Source organism: Myodes glareolus, chromosome 1, assembly GCF_982192425.1.
Source record: "Myodes glareolus chromosome 1, mMyoGla1.1, whole genome shotgun sequence".
Lineage (NCBI taxonomy): Eukaryota > Metazoa > Chordata > Mammalia > Rodentia > Cricetidae > Myodes > Myodes glareolus.
The window spans coordinates 31,581,291-31,595,483 of NC_142026.1; the positions used below are offsets into that span (position 1 = coordinate 31,581,291).

Sequence of the window (14,193 nt, forward strand, 5' to 3'; positions counted from 1 at the left end):
GCAGAAAACAGGGTGTTAATGCATGCCGGTGCTCAGCTCACTCCATTTTATACAGTCCAGGGTCTACACCGAGAGGGTGATTCTGCCACAGTGAGTATGTCTTTTCATCTCTATCGGCATGATCAAAGTAGTCCCCCATAGACAGGCTCAGAGGCCCGTCTCCTAGGGATCATAGATTTGTCAAGTCAACAGTTGACATCAGCTATCACCGAGGTAAAGGCACCATGTCAGATGATCCCCAGGCTTCTGTGAGGGCACTACTCTTCGTCCTGTGCATCTGACAGTGCCTGTGGGTCTACCTCAAGAAAACCTTGCCACAAGGTCATTTTGACTTGAGCATGAGCCATTCGAAAACGAGGGTTTTTAAGACTCTTGTGTAAATATTCCACTTTTAAATGAGCATTTTTTTTGTAGGTGGGCGTTCCTTATTAATGTGTGTGCATGTGCGCACACACATATTCATGCATGCACACATGCATGCATGTGCAGTGATGAATAGGGAGCCCTGCTCAGGCCATAAACACCCAGGATAAGCTTCTTTTAGAGCAGGGGCTCTCTTATTTCTGTATACACATAAAGAGAAGGGTGTTTGGTGTCAGACTCAGACAGGATCTAGGAAGCTACCATGTCAGCTTCTCTGAGAATGAGTTCCTGGGCACTGCGGGGAGCCCCACTGCCTCGGCTTCACCCTCCCTGGGAGCTGTTGTAAATAAGATGACATAAGAGGGCTGGGTATATGTTAACCTCACTGCTCCCCTTTTCACTTTCCTAAAAATAAGTAGTAGTTTCCCAGCATGGAGCTGAATGAGCTTGGCGGCAGCTCAGCCTCTGCTATACCAGGAACTCTCCAGACAAGGCACCATCCTTCTCAGGTGGTAGGCAGTGTGGGCACCAGGACAGTTTTGAGCAGACCATATGGCCACAGAGGAGCAGTGCCCTCCCCCACCCCAGTCCACTAAGTCTTTTGAAGGTTAGGGGGCTATGTGGAACTGCCCCCCTCAAACACACACACCTGTCCTCAGATGGGGAGCCTTCTATATGTAGGGTCAGGCCAGAAGGTTGACACTTAGAATCACAAACTGGGTTCTCAGAAATTGAAAGGCCCTGGTGGAAACCCGGGGCCGGGAGGGTGGCAGTGTCCCTTTCCCATGCACATGAGGGAGACTTGGGTGACTTCACCACAGTACATAGCAGCAGGCAGCAGCCAAGGGTCGCCTGGTGCTCACAAAGATATGGCCTCACACCTCCTCCTGCGCCCCCTCAGCTGCCCTTTCTCCACTCTTCTCTCTGCAGTTTGCCATGTGGGTGGACGCGGTCATTTTTGTCTTCAGCCTGGAGGATGAGATCAGTTTCCAGACTGTCTACCACTACTACAGCCGAATGGCCAACTATAGGAACACCAGTGAGATTCCACTCGTGCTGGTGGGGACCCAGGGTAAGTGCCAGCCCTGCACGGGTGTTTTTAAAGGTTTTTGTGGACATGATTCCAGTATGGAGGGATTTGGAATGACTTGAAGCTGGAAATGGGGACTGAAGTGTTTCCAGATTGGTTCCATGGAAAAGTCAGTCAACCTTAGAGAGAAATGACCCCACCCCACAGACACCCCAGAAGCTTCAGGAAAATCCAGTGTTTTCTGCGTTATGATGTCTTAATTGGCTTTTGCATAATACATCTTTTAATCAGGTTACTTTTATTTATTTTTATTAAAACAAATATGTGATTTATTTCAACTTTTACTGTCCCTTTAAATGAATACCAGCTCTGATAGCCTCATCCTTTCTGTCTCCAGGAATCTCACAGCCCAGGGAACCTGAGGCTCTGATTCTTACTGTCTTCCATGTCACTTAGAACACGGCCCCTTAGTAAGGTGATTGTTACTAAGTCAGACTCACTCTCATTGGCCACTGGAGTCCAGCCAAGAATTTAAGCAAAACTATAATGTTCCTTTTTGTTTTTTGTCAATTTTGAACTGTTTTTGTTATTTCTGTTAGAATTGGTACATCTGGTATTTACCAGTTGAAGTGTGGTCAAGACTCAAACTATGGGCAGGGTTGGAGAAGCAGTGTATAGATGGACAGACTGTATGTCCTCAGTTTGTCACTTGTAAAATAATGGAGTTACATTTTCATGGAGAACATTCTTTCTTGTGTTTTGGTGCATGCGGTGATCAGCCAGCCAATCTGAAATCTGCAGCTCCAAAGGGCAGCCCAACCTAAAACCAAAACAGACATATTTGTTCCTATAGCTCCCTCTGCTGGTCACCTAGAGAAAGTGCCTTGGTTCTTACCGCTGTGCCATCAACCTTCCTGTCTTCATGGGGCCCAACCACGAAGGATTAAAAGTACTAAACATGTGTGTGGTGGTGCACACGTGTGGTCCTGACACTAGGGAGGTTGAGAAAGGCAGCCACTAAAGGCTAGACTGGGCTACAGAAGCAATGTCCTGGTATGGTGGCCCATGCCTTTAATAGCAGCTCGTAAGTGGAAGTTCAAGGCCAGCCTGGTCTTTGTAACAAGTTCCAGGCCAGCTACAGATACACACGGTGCATATGCTATACAGATATCATAGGTAACCCAGAGATGACTTGAAGTATGTAGGCAGATAATACAGGTCCTATTCAAGTATCACACCATCTCGTGGAAGGACTGGCACATCTGTGCATTTTGCACCTAAGGAAGTCCTGAAACCTGCCCCCAGAGGTTGGCAGTGGGCAGCATGGGCAGCATGGGCAGCATGGCTGAGGTACTGCTCTGGAAGGCCTTCAAATGGTGCATCTCCCGGGCAGGTTTTCCCCACAGCTGTCTTGGAACAGGAGAGAGGAATTCTGAATGAGTGCTTCCCCTCTGGCTGGCCAGGCAATTTCCAGCAGCTGGCCTGGTGTCTAAGAGCCATGTGGACTGCATGTGAGACACAGTACTTTCCTACTCCTGGTGACGCATGGCTCACAGCTGGGCTAGAAAGAACAGATTAGATTGTTGCATTTTCTCATGCATACCAGTGTTTGTTTTTATTGGTGGAAAAGCAGAGTAAGAGCCCAGGCCTTGGGCCCACACACACCTAGACCAGAGCTACTGTGACCGATGAGCCTGCTTACCTCTCAGTGCTCTGGAAGGGTACACTGAGGAATGGGTGGAAAGTATGTAATTATGTGTCAAGGATCAGTCTGTAAACATAGTACTTAAACTTGCTCGAGGTTTATTTTTATCTCTTAGATCTCAATGTAGGACCAGTTGTTCTGAGGCCCTGCTTAGAGTTTTGCTGGTAATGGGTTAAGGGACCCAGGGCACTTGCGGCAAGAAGCTGGACTGTGTGTGACTTCCCCATGATTGCTGTCAGTACCCATGAACGCTGGGCTTCTGAGACACCTGTGCCACTACTGCAGACATAGGCAGTAAGGCTGGTTAGGTGACAGGAGAGGGTATCCAGGGTTTTCTTTCTACTGGCTAGGGAAGGGACTTTTAGAGGCCAGAGGTTGTTAAGTTGCGAGAAGGAGCTGAAGAGCCATTCACGCTTATGGATACTAGGCCTTCAGAGGTCAGTGCTGGGAGAGTTGTTGAGCTCAGTGCATCTTCTAAGGCAAGGATGAGTGCTATGCCTATTCTTGGCGGGGAAACATGGGTGATGGGAGGGGGCTCAGTGTTCTTTAGGTTAGGTCAGCTCTACCCCCAAAGATTTGCAAATAGAAGGAGAAGCAGGGTTTGAAAAATTGCCAAGTTAAAGTGGGTGCATGATGGGGCCAGGTAGAGCTGAGCTGAGCTGCAGGCCCAGAGACGCCTCTGTGTCACAGAACTGTATTCATCTATGGGTGGAGCAGCTGCAGGATTGTCAGGGCCCCAGGCTAAATAAAATGAGAGCTAGGTGGGGTCTCAATGGCCTGTGCTTCCTGAATTAGACACAGAATTTAAGAAGTTATGGTTTCTAATTGTTTTTTCCCTTCCTGTTTTGCTTGAAGGGATGTTTAGACCTTTATAAAGGGCCTCTTTCCTTAGTTGGTGTAAATGATATGTTGATGTACTTGTCCAGCAAGACAGATGTTCACTGGTGAACTGACTCTGAGGAGCCTCCGTTGGGGATGGTATTGTCACTGAATGTCCCAAATCAATATTGGGTTTATATTTGGTTTTTTTGTTATTCTTGTTTATATATTTATTTATTTGAGATACACCAGGAAGTGAGGCCAAAGGATAGGTTTATGAATCTGTTTTCATGCTGGCCTTGAAAATCTGTTGCATGCCATGCCAAATGGCAGGGCAGGGGCATGCCTCCTTGCCCCCACTATTCTATAGTTTGAGCCTGTTATTTTGGGTGAACTATTTTCAGAATTCCAGCTTCTGGGAGGAAAGATAACTGCCCTGGCTGTAATGGGTTTTGCGTTGCAAGGGCCCCAGACCAGCAGAAAGCAGCGGCTGTGGGACAGGCCTGTGTCACGTGGGCTCTAGAGTCATGGGAAGCATTGCTAACGAGCTCATGCCCTTGTCTGTTGCAGATGCCATAAGTTCCACCAACCCACGGGTCATCGACGATGCCAGGGCACGGAAACTCTCCAATGACCTGAAGCGGTGCACGTACTATGAGACGTGCGCCACCTATGGGCTCAACGTGGAGCGGGTCTTCCAGGACGGTAAATGCCTAGCTTTGTGACTGCCAGGGCTCTGTGACACACGGCTCCCACTCTGGGTGTGAGACAGAAGCCCACCCTGCAGTATGTAGGCGTCAGCTTCCAGTTCCACCTTCAGACCTGTGCTCAGAGGAGGAGGGGCACTGTAGAGCAGTCCTCCCTGCATCTGTGTGTCCCTTTGCTCCTAAAAGCTCCGTCAACACCACTGTATGCAGATTCATGGCCGTAACTGCTCCTCAATCTGGCTCCGTCTTCAGGATGAAAGGCTTAAATATTTGACATATGTTCCTGGGGAAATTTAAACTGAAAGAGGAAACTTTGAACCCCAGAAAACAAAGTTATAACTTGGGGCTAAGAGTGGGGGCCAGCCTGAGGAACTGTTTTATCTTACTGGTTTATTTTTGACCGCCCACCTCTTCAGACAGTGCAATTCAGGGGGGGAATTCTCCTGCGGGGCTATTTGACCCTGCCAGGGGAAACATACTCATGTCAGTGATGGTGATGCCAGCTGCAAGTTAGAAGAAAAAAACAGCAAGACAGGACAGAAGGAAGGGTGGCCTCTAGCCTCAGGGACTAGAAGTTCTGCAAAAACAGCAGCTTAAAGTTGAAGTCTTAGGAGGAAACTCCCCAGGAAAGTTCCTATTTCAGATGGCAGTTGGGAGAAGTCAGTCCGAAGCCCTTTGGTCTAAATCTGCACACATGACAAGCCACTTCTGTCCCCTTGCTTCTGTGTCCGAGATTGGCAGGGAACAGAGTAATACAGGCCTGGGATCCTTAGAGAAGGGTAAAGGTCAAAAGCCTTGCTGGTCATAGACCCCGAACAAAACTTACCAGCGATGCAATCTGGGAACAGGGGCTGAGAATGTAACTTAGTCAGCAGAATATCTGTGTGACATGCACAAGTCCTAAGTTCAACCCCCAACACTGTGTAAACTAGGTATGGTGCACATAATTGTAACCTCGGCATTTGGAGGTTGAGTCAGGAGGACCGGGCATTGAGCTACATTTTAGGTTTGAGGCTAGCCTAGGCTGCACGAGACCCAGTCAGAAAACACAAACCGTAACCTGGGGACACTTTGGCTAAGTGCTATGGGGTATCCCACGGACTCTCCAGCTGGATTGTGGGCACCGGCTCTTTCTGTTGTAGTAAGTGAGCACTGACCACACTTCCATGGCTGTATTCTGCCCCGTCCTGTGGCAGCCAGGCTATTCTAGAACTTTGCCATCTCTTTCCTCCTCTGCCTCACAGACAGTCACCTGCTTTCGGGCATTTGGTCCTGTTCTGTTCCTTCTGTCTCGCTCTGCTTTTCATCCTTCCCAGTAACAAATCCAAGGAAGCCGAGGATTGCCCTGAGAAGCAGCATGGCGTCTCTGGGTTCTGCCTTCCCTCCCCTTTCCCATGCATCCCGGGTTCCTTAGGCACCTCTACCTGCAGCACATAGTTTGCAGCCGCCCTGCTGTCAGCCTCATGGCTGCTCCCCAGGTAACCAAGGAGCTGTAAAGATTAAGCAAGGAAACCCTTGAGGTCTTTCCAAGGCCTGCATTCTGACTCACAGTGAAGTCTACTTCCTGTTAAATGGCCCAGGCACCTGTGCGAGCTGATGAACGATTGGAAAGCCCCAACAAGGTCATAGGCAGACCTGACTACCTGTGTCTATAGCTAGACTGTTCTGATACAGCCGTCTGCTTAGAGACTGTAGAGTGCTCAGAGGAGTTCCAGCAGAGACGCCATGCCTAACACAGGTGCCTCTAGCCCTCAGGGAATGGTAGCTCCTCATGTGGGCTACCAGAGCACGCTTGTATGGGCTCACTCTCCTCCATGACTTCTTGTTTCTTACATTTATCCTGTTTAATGTTCATGAGTTTTCCATAATGGCAGGAACCAGTTCTACACACGTAACCTTGCAGATTGATAATGGGGGCAGCAGGGCGTGGCACTAAACCGGCAAAGACCAGGGAAACATTCCAGTTCACTCCCGATGCAGCAGTAAATTCTTATACAGTGTTTCAGTCAACAGATAGTGTAACATGAGGGGTCTGGGAACTACTCAGAAACCAAGTTCAAGGGCCTGGTGAAGGCAGGGAAGGGTAAGAGTTCGAGGTAGGAGTTTGATCAACATAGATACTCAGTCCCCGGCACACAGCGGAAAGCTTGGGGTCACACATGACACCCATTTGTGGGACAGAGGCATCCCGTTGTCCTCTCCAGGAAGGGAAGATGCTCATTCCCAATGCTCCAGTATTGACGGTGTGGACCCCCTCCCCGTCCTCTCATTGAGGTCACACAGTGTTTTGGGATCTGTTTCCACAGGCTGCTGACTTCCATTCATTGTACTTATTTTAGAACAAACACAATAAGTGTTTGGCTTTTAGAGTCTCAAAAGGAAGTAATGCCCATGGTACCAGAGCACCCAAACATGCCAGATTTTTGTTTGTTTGTAAAGTGTTTTCATTTATATGAAGAGAAGTTTTTAAAAATTAGATTGAGGTTATATTCCTGCACATATGTGGTATTTACGTGGTAGATGTTTTCTCTTACTTAAACCAGAAGCTCCTTTCATTAGAGCTAAATGTAAGTAAGTAGTTGTGAAGTGTTTGGGAAAAAGACAAAACAACTCCAACTCATGGTCTTTAAACTTAAGGAGACTGAGGAGCACATGTCCATGGTCTCTGCACCAAGAGGTTGAGGCAGAATGGTCATGAGTTGGGAGCCAACCTGGACTACATGGCAGCGTCCTGTCTCAAGGAAAGAGAAAGAAAACTCGATCAAGAGCAGGAATGTGACTCAGTGGTAAAACACTTGGGGAGTGAGTGTGAGGCCCACACGGTTCCCAGTACCACAGAGAAATAGATAGACAAGTGCAACTGAGGCTCAGGAAAAAAAATGAGGTAATTTGATTGAAAGGACATAGCCTAATCCAGACAGAGCCTCTGCCTTCTGGGGAGCCCAGAGCTTTAAACCTTAACCAGACTCTGGGCTATTTTGTCATTAAAAACCAGCAAGCCAGGTCCTCAGACTTGAGAGTGCATTGGCATTCCCACTGGTTGGCTGGCCAGCTCTAAGAAATTCTTCGTGTTTCAGTGTGGCCTCTTGGTGTCCCCAAATGGGTGAATTGTAACATGGGAAGAGAAGCAGAGTTCTGTCTGCTTGCCTCTGAGTCTGTGGCCTGTGTGTGGCACTGCGGACGTTCTGTAGCCTGGGTTTTGGAGGTGTGTAGCCCGGCTGTGTTGCTCATTGCTCACCTAGGCTCCGTGTTTGTACTAGGTGTCCTAGGCTGGAGGGGGGTAGAATGTGCAGTATAAGGGTTCCATCCATTAGGAGGTTTGGGTCCACCAGGTTTGGGAGGGTGGTCGTTTCCTTGAAATATAAGCTGCTGTTTGCTCACATGAGGGAAGTAGGGATGGGTAAGATGGTCCAGGGTGTTCTCTGCCCTCTCCCCATCTTCTCAGCCTGCGCACCCTGCTTGTTTATGTGGGCTTGTGGAGTAGAACAGTCTGGTCTCCATGGAGTCCTTTGAATAAGCTTTACAGGGTTAGTGTACTCTGATTGGATCTGGCATCTGACTCTGACCTAAAGCATGTAGCCCTCTGGATTATTAGCGGTACCTTCGGGAGGTGGCCAGGGCAGCTACAAGCCAGGTACACAGGTGTGGGCAGCTGTGGAGGTGGCCAGGGCAGCTACAAGCCAGGTACACAGGTGTGGGCAGCTGTGGAGGTGGCCAGGGCAGCTACAAGCCAGGTACACAGGTGTGGGCAGCTGTGGAGGTGGCCAGGGCAGCTACAAGCCAGGTACACAGGTGTGGGCAGCTGTAGAGGTGACTGGGGCAGCTACAAGCCAGGTGCACACGTGTGGGCAGCTGTAGAGGTGACTGGGGCAGCTACAAGCCAGGTGCATAGGTGTGGGCAGCTGTAGAGGTGACTGGGGCAGCTACAAGCCAGGTGCATAGGTGTGGGCAGCTGTGGAGGTGACTGGGGCAGCTACAAGCCAGGTGCACACGTGTGGGCAGCTGTGGGCTTCAGGCCTGTCTTCATTCTCTGGTCTACCTCCGCCAGTACCTTCAGTCTGTCTGCTCTTCTGCAGTTCTTTGCTGCTTGGGATATCTGGGAGAAAGCCACATACTGGCTTCCATGTTTTGAAAGCTAAAACAGTCATTCTATGATAGCATTAAATCCTTTGAACAGTCTATTTGTTCTCTTAGGGCTTAAATGGATATGTGAAAATAATGAGTTAGAGAAAAATTAGTTTCTTTCTTCAGATAATGATTTTTCTGTTGCTGTTTTCTTGTTTTAAACAAAAGTTTTGCTATATTAATATTGAATTTTAAAATTTGTGTGTGTGTGTGAGAGAGAGAGAGAGAGGGAGAGAGGGAGAGAGGGAGGGAGGGAGGGAGGGAGGGGGGGGGAGGGGAGGGAGAGGAGAGGTTTAAGAGGGTGTCTTTTCCTTTGTGGCCCTGAGCGGCCTTGTTCTTACTGTGTGGCCGACAATGACCTTGAACTATGTTCTTCCTGCCTCTCCCTCCCAAGTGCTAGGGTACAGATCTTGTTTTAGTCACTGTTCTATTGCTGTGAAGAGACACCATGGTCACTTAAACTTTTACAAAGGAAAACATTTAAATTGGGACTGACTTACTGGTTCAGAGGTTTAATTAGTTCATTGTCATCCTGGCCGGAAGCATGACAACACTTGGGCAGACATGGTGCTGGAGGAGTAGCTGAGAGTTCTACGTCATGATCATCAGGCAGCAGGAAGAGAGACACGGGGCCTGGCCTGAGCCCACCCCAGCGATACATTTCTTCCACTAACCAAACCTGTTTCTGCAAGGCCACATCTCCTAATCCCTGTCAAGTACTGCCACTCCCTAATGACCAAGCATTCCTGAGCCTATGGGGACCATTCTTATTCAAACCACCACAGATCTAAGTGGGAGTTCTTTCCTATTTAGATTTGTCCTTCTTGTCAGATGAAATGAGGCTCTTCCACTGTGGTGCAGGCGAAAATCCATGGTCGCGTCCCCGGCCCTCACTTACCAGAGCTTCCTTTGTTGGCTGACGCCTATCACCCTGACACATGACAGTCATCTGTCAGGGTGGCCTCTGTTCTGGGGACGTGTGTGACAGTCTTCTGATTTAGCTCCACCATCCTCGCTGGGTTACATTTATACTTCAGTTAACGTTCTGGAAAGTTGTTTTTCATCATTCTGTTGCCTCCTGTCCCTGCCTGGTGACAGATAGCTCACCTGTGTGAAAATACTGGTTGGGAACTGGTACCGAGAGGTCACCTGCCTCTTGGTTACATAGGAGGCCTCAGCTTACCTTGGTTCTGCTGCTCCCACAGATTGAGATCCTGGTCCGCACAGAAGCACCCTGCTAACACACACCTGCAGCTCCCCTGTCCCAATCGCTGAAGCACCCAGAGCGTGGTAGCTGTGTTAAGGAGCCTGCTTGTGTAGCCCGACGGCACATGCTAGAGCATCATTACATGTAGGTCTTTGTCTGGGCTGGAGCATCTCAGGCCATTTTGTCATGCTGCTGCCACAGAACCGTCACTCAGGCCTGCCTCATCTTGCATTTGGGAGGCAGAGGGGTTCTTACTTATTTCTGTTATCATTGGTTTTTCCTTTGTTTATGGAAAACTAAATGTGTTTTGGTGAAAGGATACATTCAAGTAAGATTTCATCTTCGGAAGCAAGCAAGCCAGCCATTGATGATCTGAAAGTGTTTGGGGCATTGAGAATAATTGGACAGAGGAACTGAGGAACCAGGCTCTGTTAACGTGCTCTCTTTGGTTCTGGTGAAGGGATTTGCTCCCAGTGCCACACGATGCCTCTGGTGCCCCACGAAGCTGGCATTTCTGTTCTGCCTACACTTTTCCGTGTCCTCCCCAATTCTCCTGTTTCCCACAATGCTTACTGATCTTCAGTGCTGAAAACTTGTTAAGACTTCTAGACTTGTCATAGCTAGACCTACAAGTCTCCTCACAACAGTAAGGGCTGCCTTTCTGGCGGGGTGGGATGTTCCAGTGACACTTGGTTAGCGGGGTTTAACGTCTTGGAACAAGAGCGAAAGGCAACAGGAGATCTCTCCCCTGCACAAGGCTCAGTGCTGCTGTCCACTGTTGAAGTGGGAAGAGGGACAGAAGGCATGTTCCAAGCTCGAGAGGCAGCCAGAGATCCTCCTCAGATGCTTCCTAAGATGTGACCACCTTGCTGTCAGTGTCAACAGTGAGTGTCTCTGGCTGTCATCGCCTGATGGCACCTCACACAGTACAGTCCGATAGAAATGAGAATCAGCGGGTTGTCTCCCAGGCAGTCAACACAGGCTCAGGGATTCTCTAGATGGAAATATGGTCTCCTGCTCACATCTGATCCAGCCATAGGTGGGAGAAAGCTGGGGAGGTCAGGGTTAACCTCTCTTCTCTCTGTGCTGTAGCCTTGTGCATATGGGATTAATTTTCAGTGGTGTGCGTGAGTGTATTTTATATGTCTGTGCCATTTTCATGCCTGGCACCTGCAGGGACCCAAGAAAGGTCTCAGATTCACTGGAGCTATAGTTACAGATGGTTATGAGCCATCACATAGGTACTGAGAATGGAACATGAGTTCCAAAGCTAGTGTTCTTATCTGTTGAGCCACCTCCCCAGCCCCTGCATATATAGTGTGTTTTATAGTGGCCATTTTTATAAGACATGATATTGCCAATAACTTTGTATGCATGTGTACCTTCAAATCAAGTACCATTTCCAGCCTACTGTAGCCTCGTATCAGAGGGTGCAACCATAGACTAAAATAATTAGTGTCAACACTAAGATATAGGTTGTTGTGTAATAAAACATATTCAGAGACTTCAAAAATGAAAAGGGAATAAACGTGAATATTTGTTTATATTAAATTTGTATTCAGAAATTCTGACATCCATGTTGCACTCTGGACAAGCACATGGCCCTTGGGTGAGCCACACATCTGGTGGAGCCTCTTGTGCACTCTGTAAACACACAGATGTTTGTGTGTGGCAGGGTGAGTTTAGTTTAAGTGTCACTGAACTTTTCCACAGTGAGCTGGGATTCTTTTCAGCCAAGAGTTTCTGAATGTTATTATTTCAGTCACTTCAGTTATGAGTATGCCTATTTTTATTGGACCTGCCATTTTTATCTATTGTTCATTGGACTCGGGGGACAGACTTTTAAAGAGTTTATGCCTTAGCCTATTGATTTGTCTAAAGTCACCCATGCAAAATGGACATGTTTCAGTGGACATTGTCGTAATGATGGTTAAGGTCTGTGGTTCAGACCACAGCTGCTGCTGTAATGATTTGGAGTCAGTTCTGAAATTTCTTACGGGGACAGGGTCTCATGTAGCCCAGGCTACCTTTGAGTTCACTGTGTAGCCAATGATGAACTTTAACTCTGAGCTTCTTCCTGCCACCTCTCAAGAACTAGAATTATTGGTGCAAGCCACTATGCCTCCTTCATGTGGTATTGGACACCAACCCAGGCCTGACTTATAGCCCCAGTTCTTTTGGTTTGGTTTTGTTTGAAGACAGGATCTTACTGTGTAGCCTAGGCTGGCCTTAACATGCTTGTGTATCTCACATCATGTCTTGAGTCACTCTTGAGGAAAGTTTTTCTGTCTGCCTTTGGAACTGAAGTGTCCTCGATGGTTCCTGTGTTAACGAACATCTTGGCCTTCAGCTTCATTGCTGGGGAAATGGAACCTTTCCAGGGATAGGACTTGGTACGTGGGCTTCGGGCCCACGCGTTGTAGTCACACAGCACATTACCAGCTCACAGAGGGACATGCCAGCCTCGTCTGAGGGCAGAACAGTGAGCCCAGTCCCAGTTAACCATGGGTACAACTCTCAAACCGTTGAGTCCACGTCAGCCTTTCTTCTTCGTAAGCTCGCTGTCCCCAGCGTTTGCTACAGCGACATATAGTAGGAAGACAGCAAGTCCTATTGCAGGCAAACAGAGACGGCAGCATGGAGGTTGGTGTAGAAATGAAGGCTGTGGTCTGTTGTGACAGTTTCTTACCCCAAGTCTGAAATTCTCCATGCTGTGCCTCTTCTGGGAAACGTTCTGTGCATGGATGCCTCTATCTGCAAGAAATGTCTGTGTCAACTCTCACGCTGCCAGAATTAGGTCATTAAGCACACTATTAGCGACTACTCTCTATTTTGATTTTCATGTTAAGACTCATCTCAGGCTCATAGAATTAATTTTATCAATGACATAGAAAATGGTTATTTTAATCCAAGTCTGTGCCTCGGCATCAGTGCCATGTTTTGCCCCAGGATTTTCCCCTAATGACTTTCGCCAGCTTGAATTAGCTTGATGTATCATTAATGCATACAAATGGCTTTTATTTTTGTTCATAATCTGTTCATAATGCTATGGCACTCTGCTCTTCCTAATGTTTTTAAAATGTTTGAATAGTGATGTGCTTTTTGACCTATTTAGCCCTCCATGGAGGCGTTGATCAAAAGAATAAAGAAATGTCACTTAACTAGGACAGTCAGGAGTGGGTACAGTCTGTAGCTGATGTTTCCCACTCATTTGAAGTTTGTGGTTGGTAACTCTTCTACTCCTCTGCTTTGAATAATCTTTATTAAGGCACAATCTAAGAATGCTTGACTGGCAGCACTCCGCTTGCCAAGTTTGTGGAGGAGAAATAAATGTGACCCTCACGGTACTGACCTTGTAAATTGGGAAGTTTATTGTGGCAGTTTCTTCTGTGTCATATAGTAATCCTGACCAGGTGTTGGCCCCAGAGTTGGGGAACTTGGAGTAAATGCCTGGTCTCCCCAAAGATGAGCTCTGAATTCTGGGGTTAATGTGCCGTTTTAGAGTACAATCATTTGTGCAGTATGCAAACAGCTCTTCCAGTCTTCTTGATTCAAGCAGAGTAAACCTCGAAGAGCGGATTACTCATTTGTCCAAAGGAAACGTTTACTGCAAAGCTCTGAGCAGTAGAGTAAGGAGATGTGGTTCATTGTCCCCAAAGATAGAAGCCACAGGAGGTGAACACGGGACGAACACCTACATCCTGGGCATGAACACTTAGGGACAACTCCTCCCGAGGCATGGTGTGCTGTGATTGCCAGGCTTTGGCTTGGCTCCCTGAATGGCTAGGATGGCTGCCAGTCTCCTCCTAGACTCTGCGTTTCCTGTTTTGTTTATGTCTCTGCAGAGTCGGTGCTTCAGTGCATGGCAGTCTTTCTGGAAGGCCCCGCCTAAGAAGTGAGAACCGAGGACTTGTTATATTAAAGACTTGAAAAATTCTAAGTCCTGTTTTGTTTTCTTGAGATGGGATCTCACTCTCTCGTCCAGACTGGCTTTGAACTTCATTCTTCCTATTTCAGCTCTCTGAGCTTTGAGATCACAGGCTCGAGCCACTGATTCTTGATGTCCGGCAGCCATCTTGGAGCCTGTGCACACCTGGGTTTCCTCCTGCGGCTGTCTCTCCATGCATCTGTCCAAATGTTTGTCTTCATATGAAAACCTTCATTGGTTTGTAGACAGAAAGATGATCAAGTTCTGTTTTGAATAGGTCTTTATTTAATAGGAAAAGCAGTTCATAAG

The 14,193-nt window shown here is 47.8% G+C and overlaps 1 protein-coding gene across 15 annotated transcripts in view; it reads left to right on the plus strand.

Annotated features, from left to right (window-relative positions):
* The window catches only part of Agap1 (ArfGAP with GTPase domain, ankyrin repeat and PH domain 1), a 445,382-nt gene that overhangs the window by 174,641 nt on the left and 256,548 nt on the right, over positions 1-14,193 (plus strand). For all 15 annotated transcript variants that reach the window (XM_048441788.3, XM_085696846.2, XM_048441789.3 and 12 more), the window contains 2 exons: positions 1,294-1,435; positions 4,488-4,622. In XM_048441788.3, coding sequence (XP_048297745.1) covers positions 1,294-1,435; positions 4,488-4,622 — 277 coding nt within the window. The remainder of the gene's footprint in view (positions 1-1,293; positions 1,436-4,487; positions 4,623-14,193) is intronic.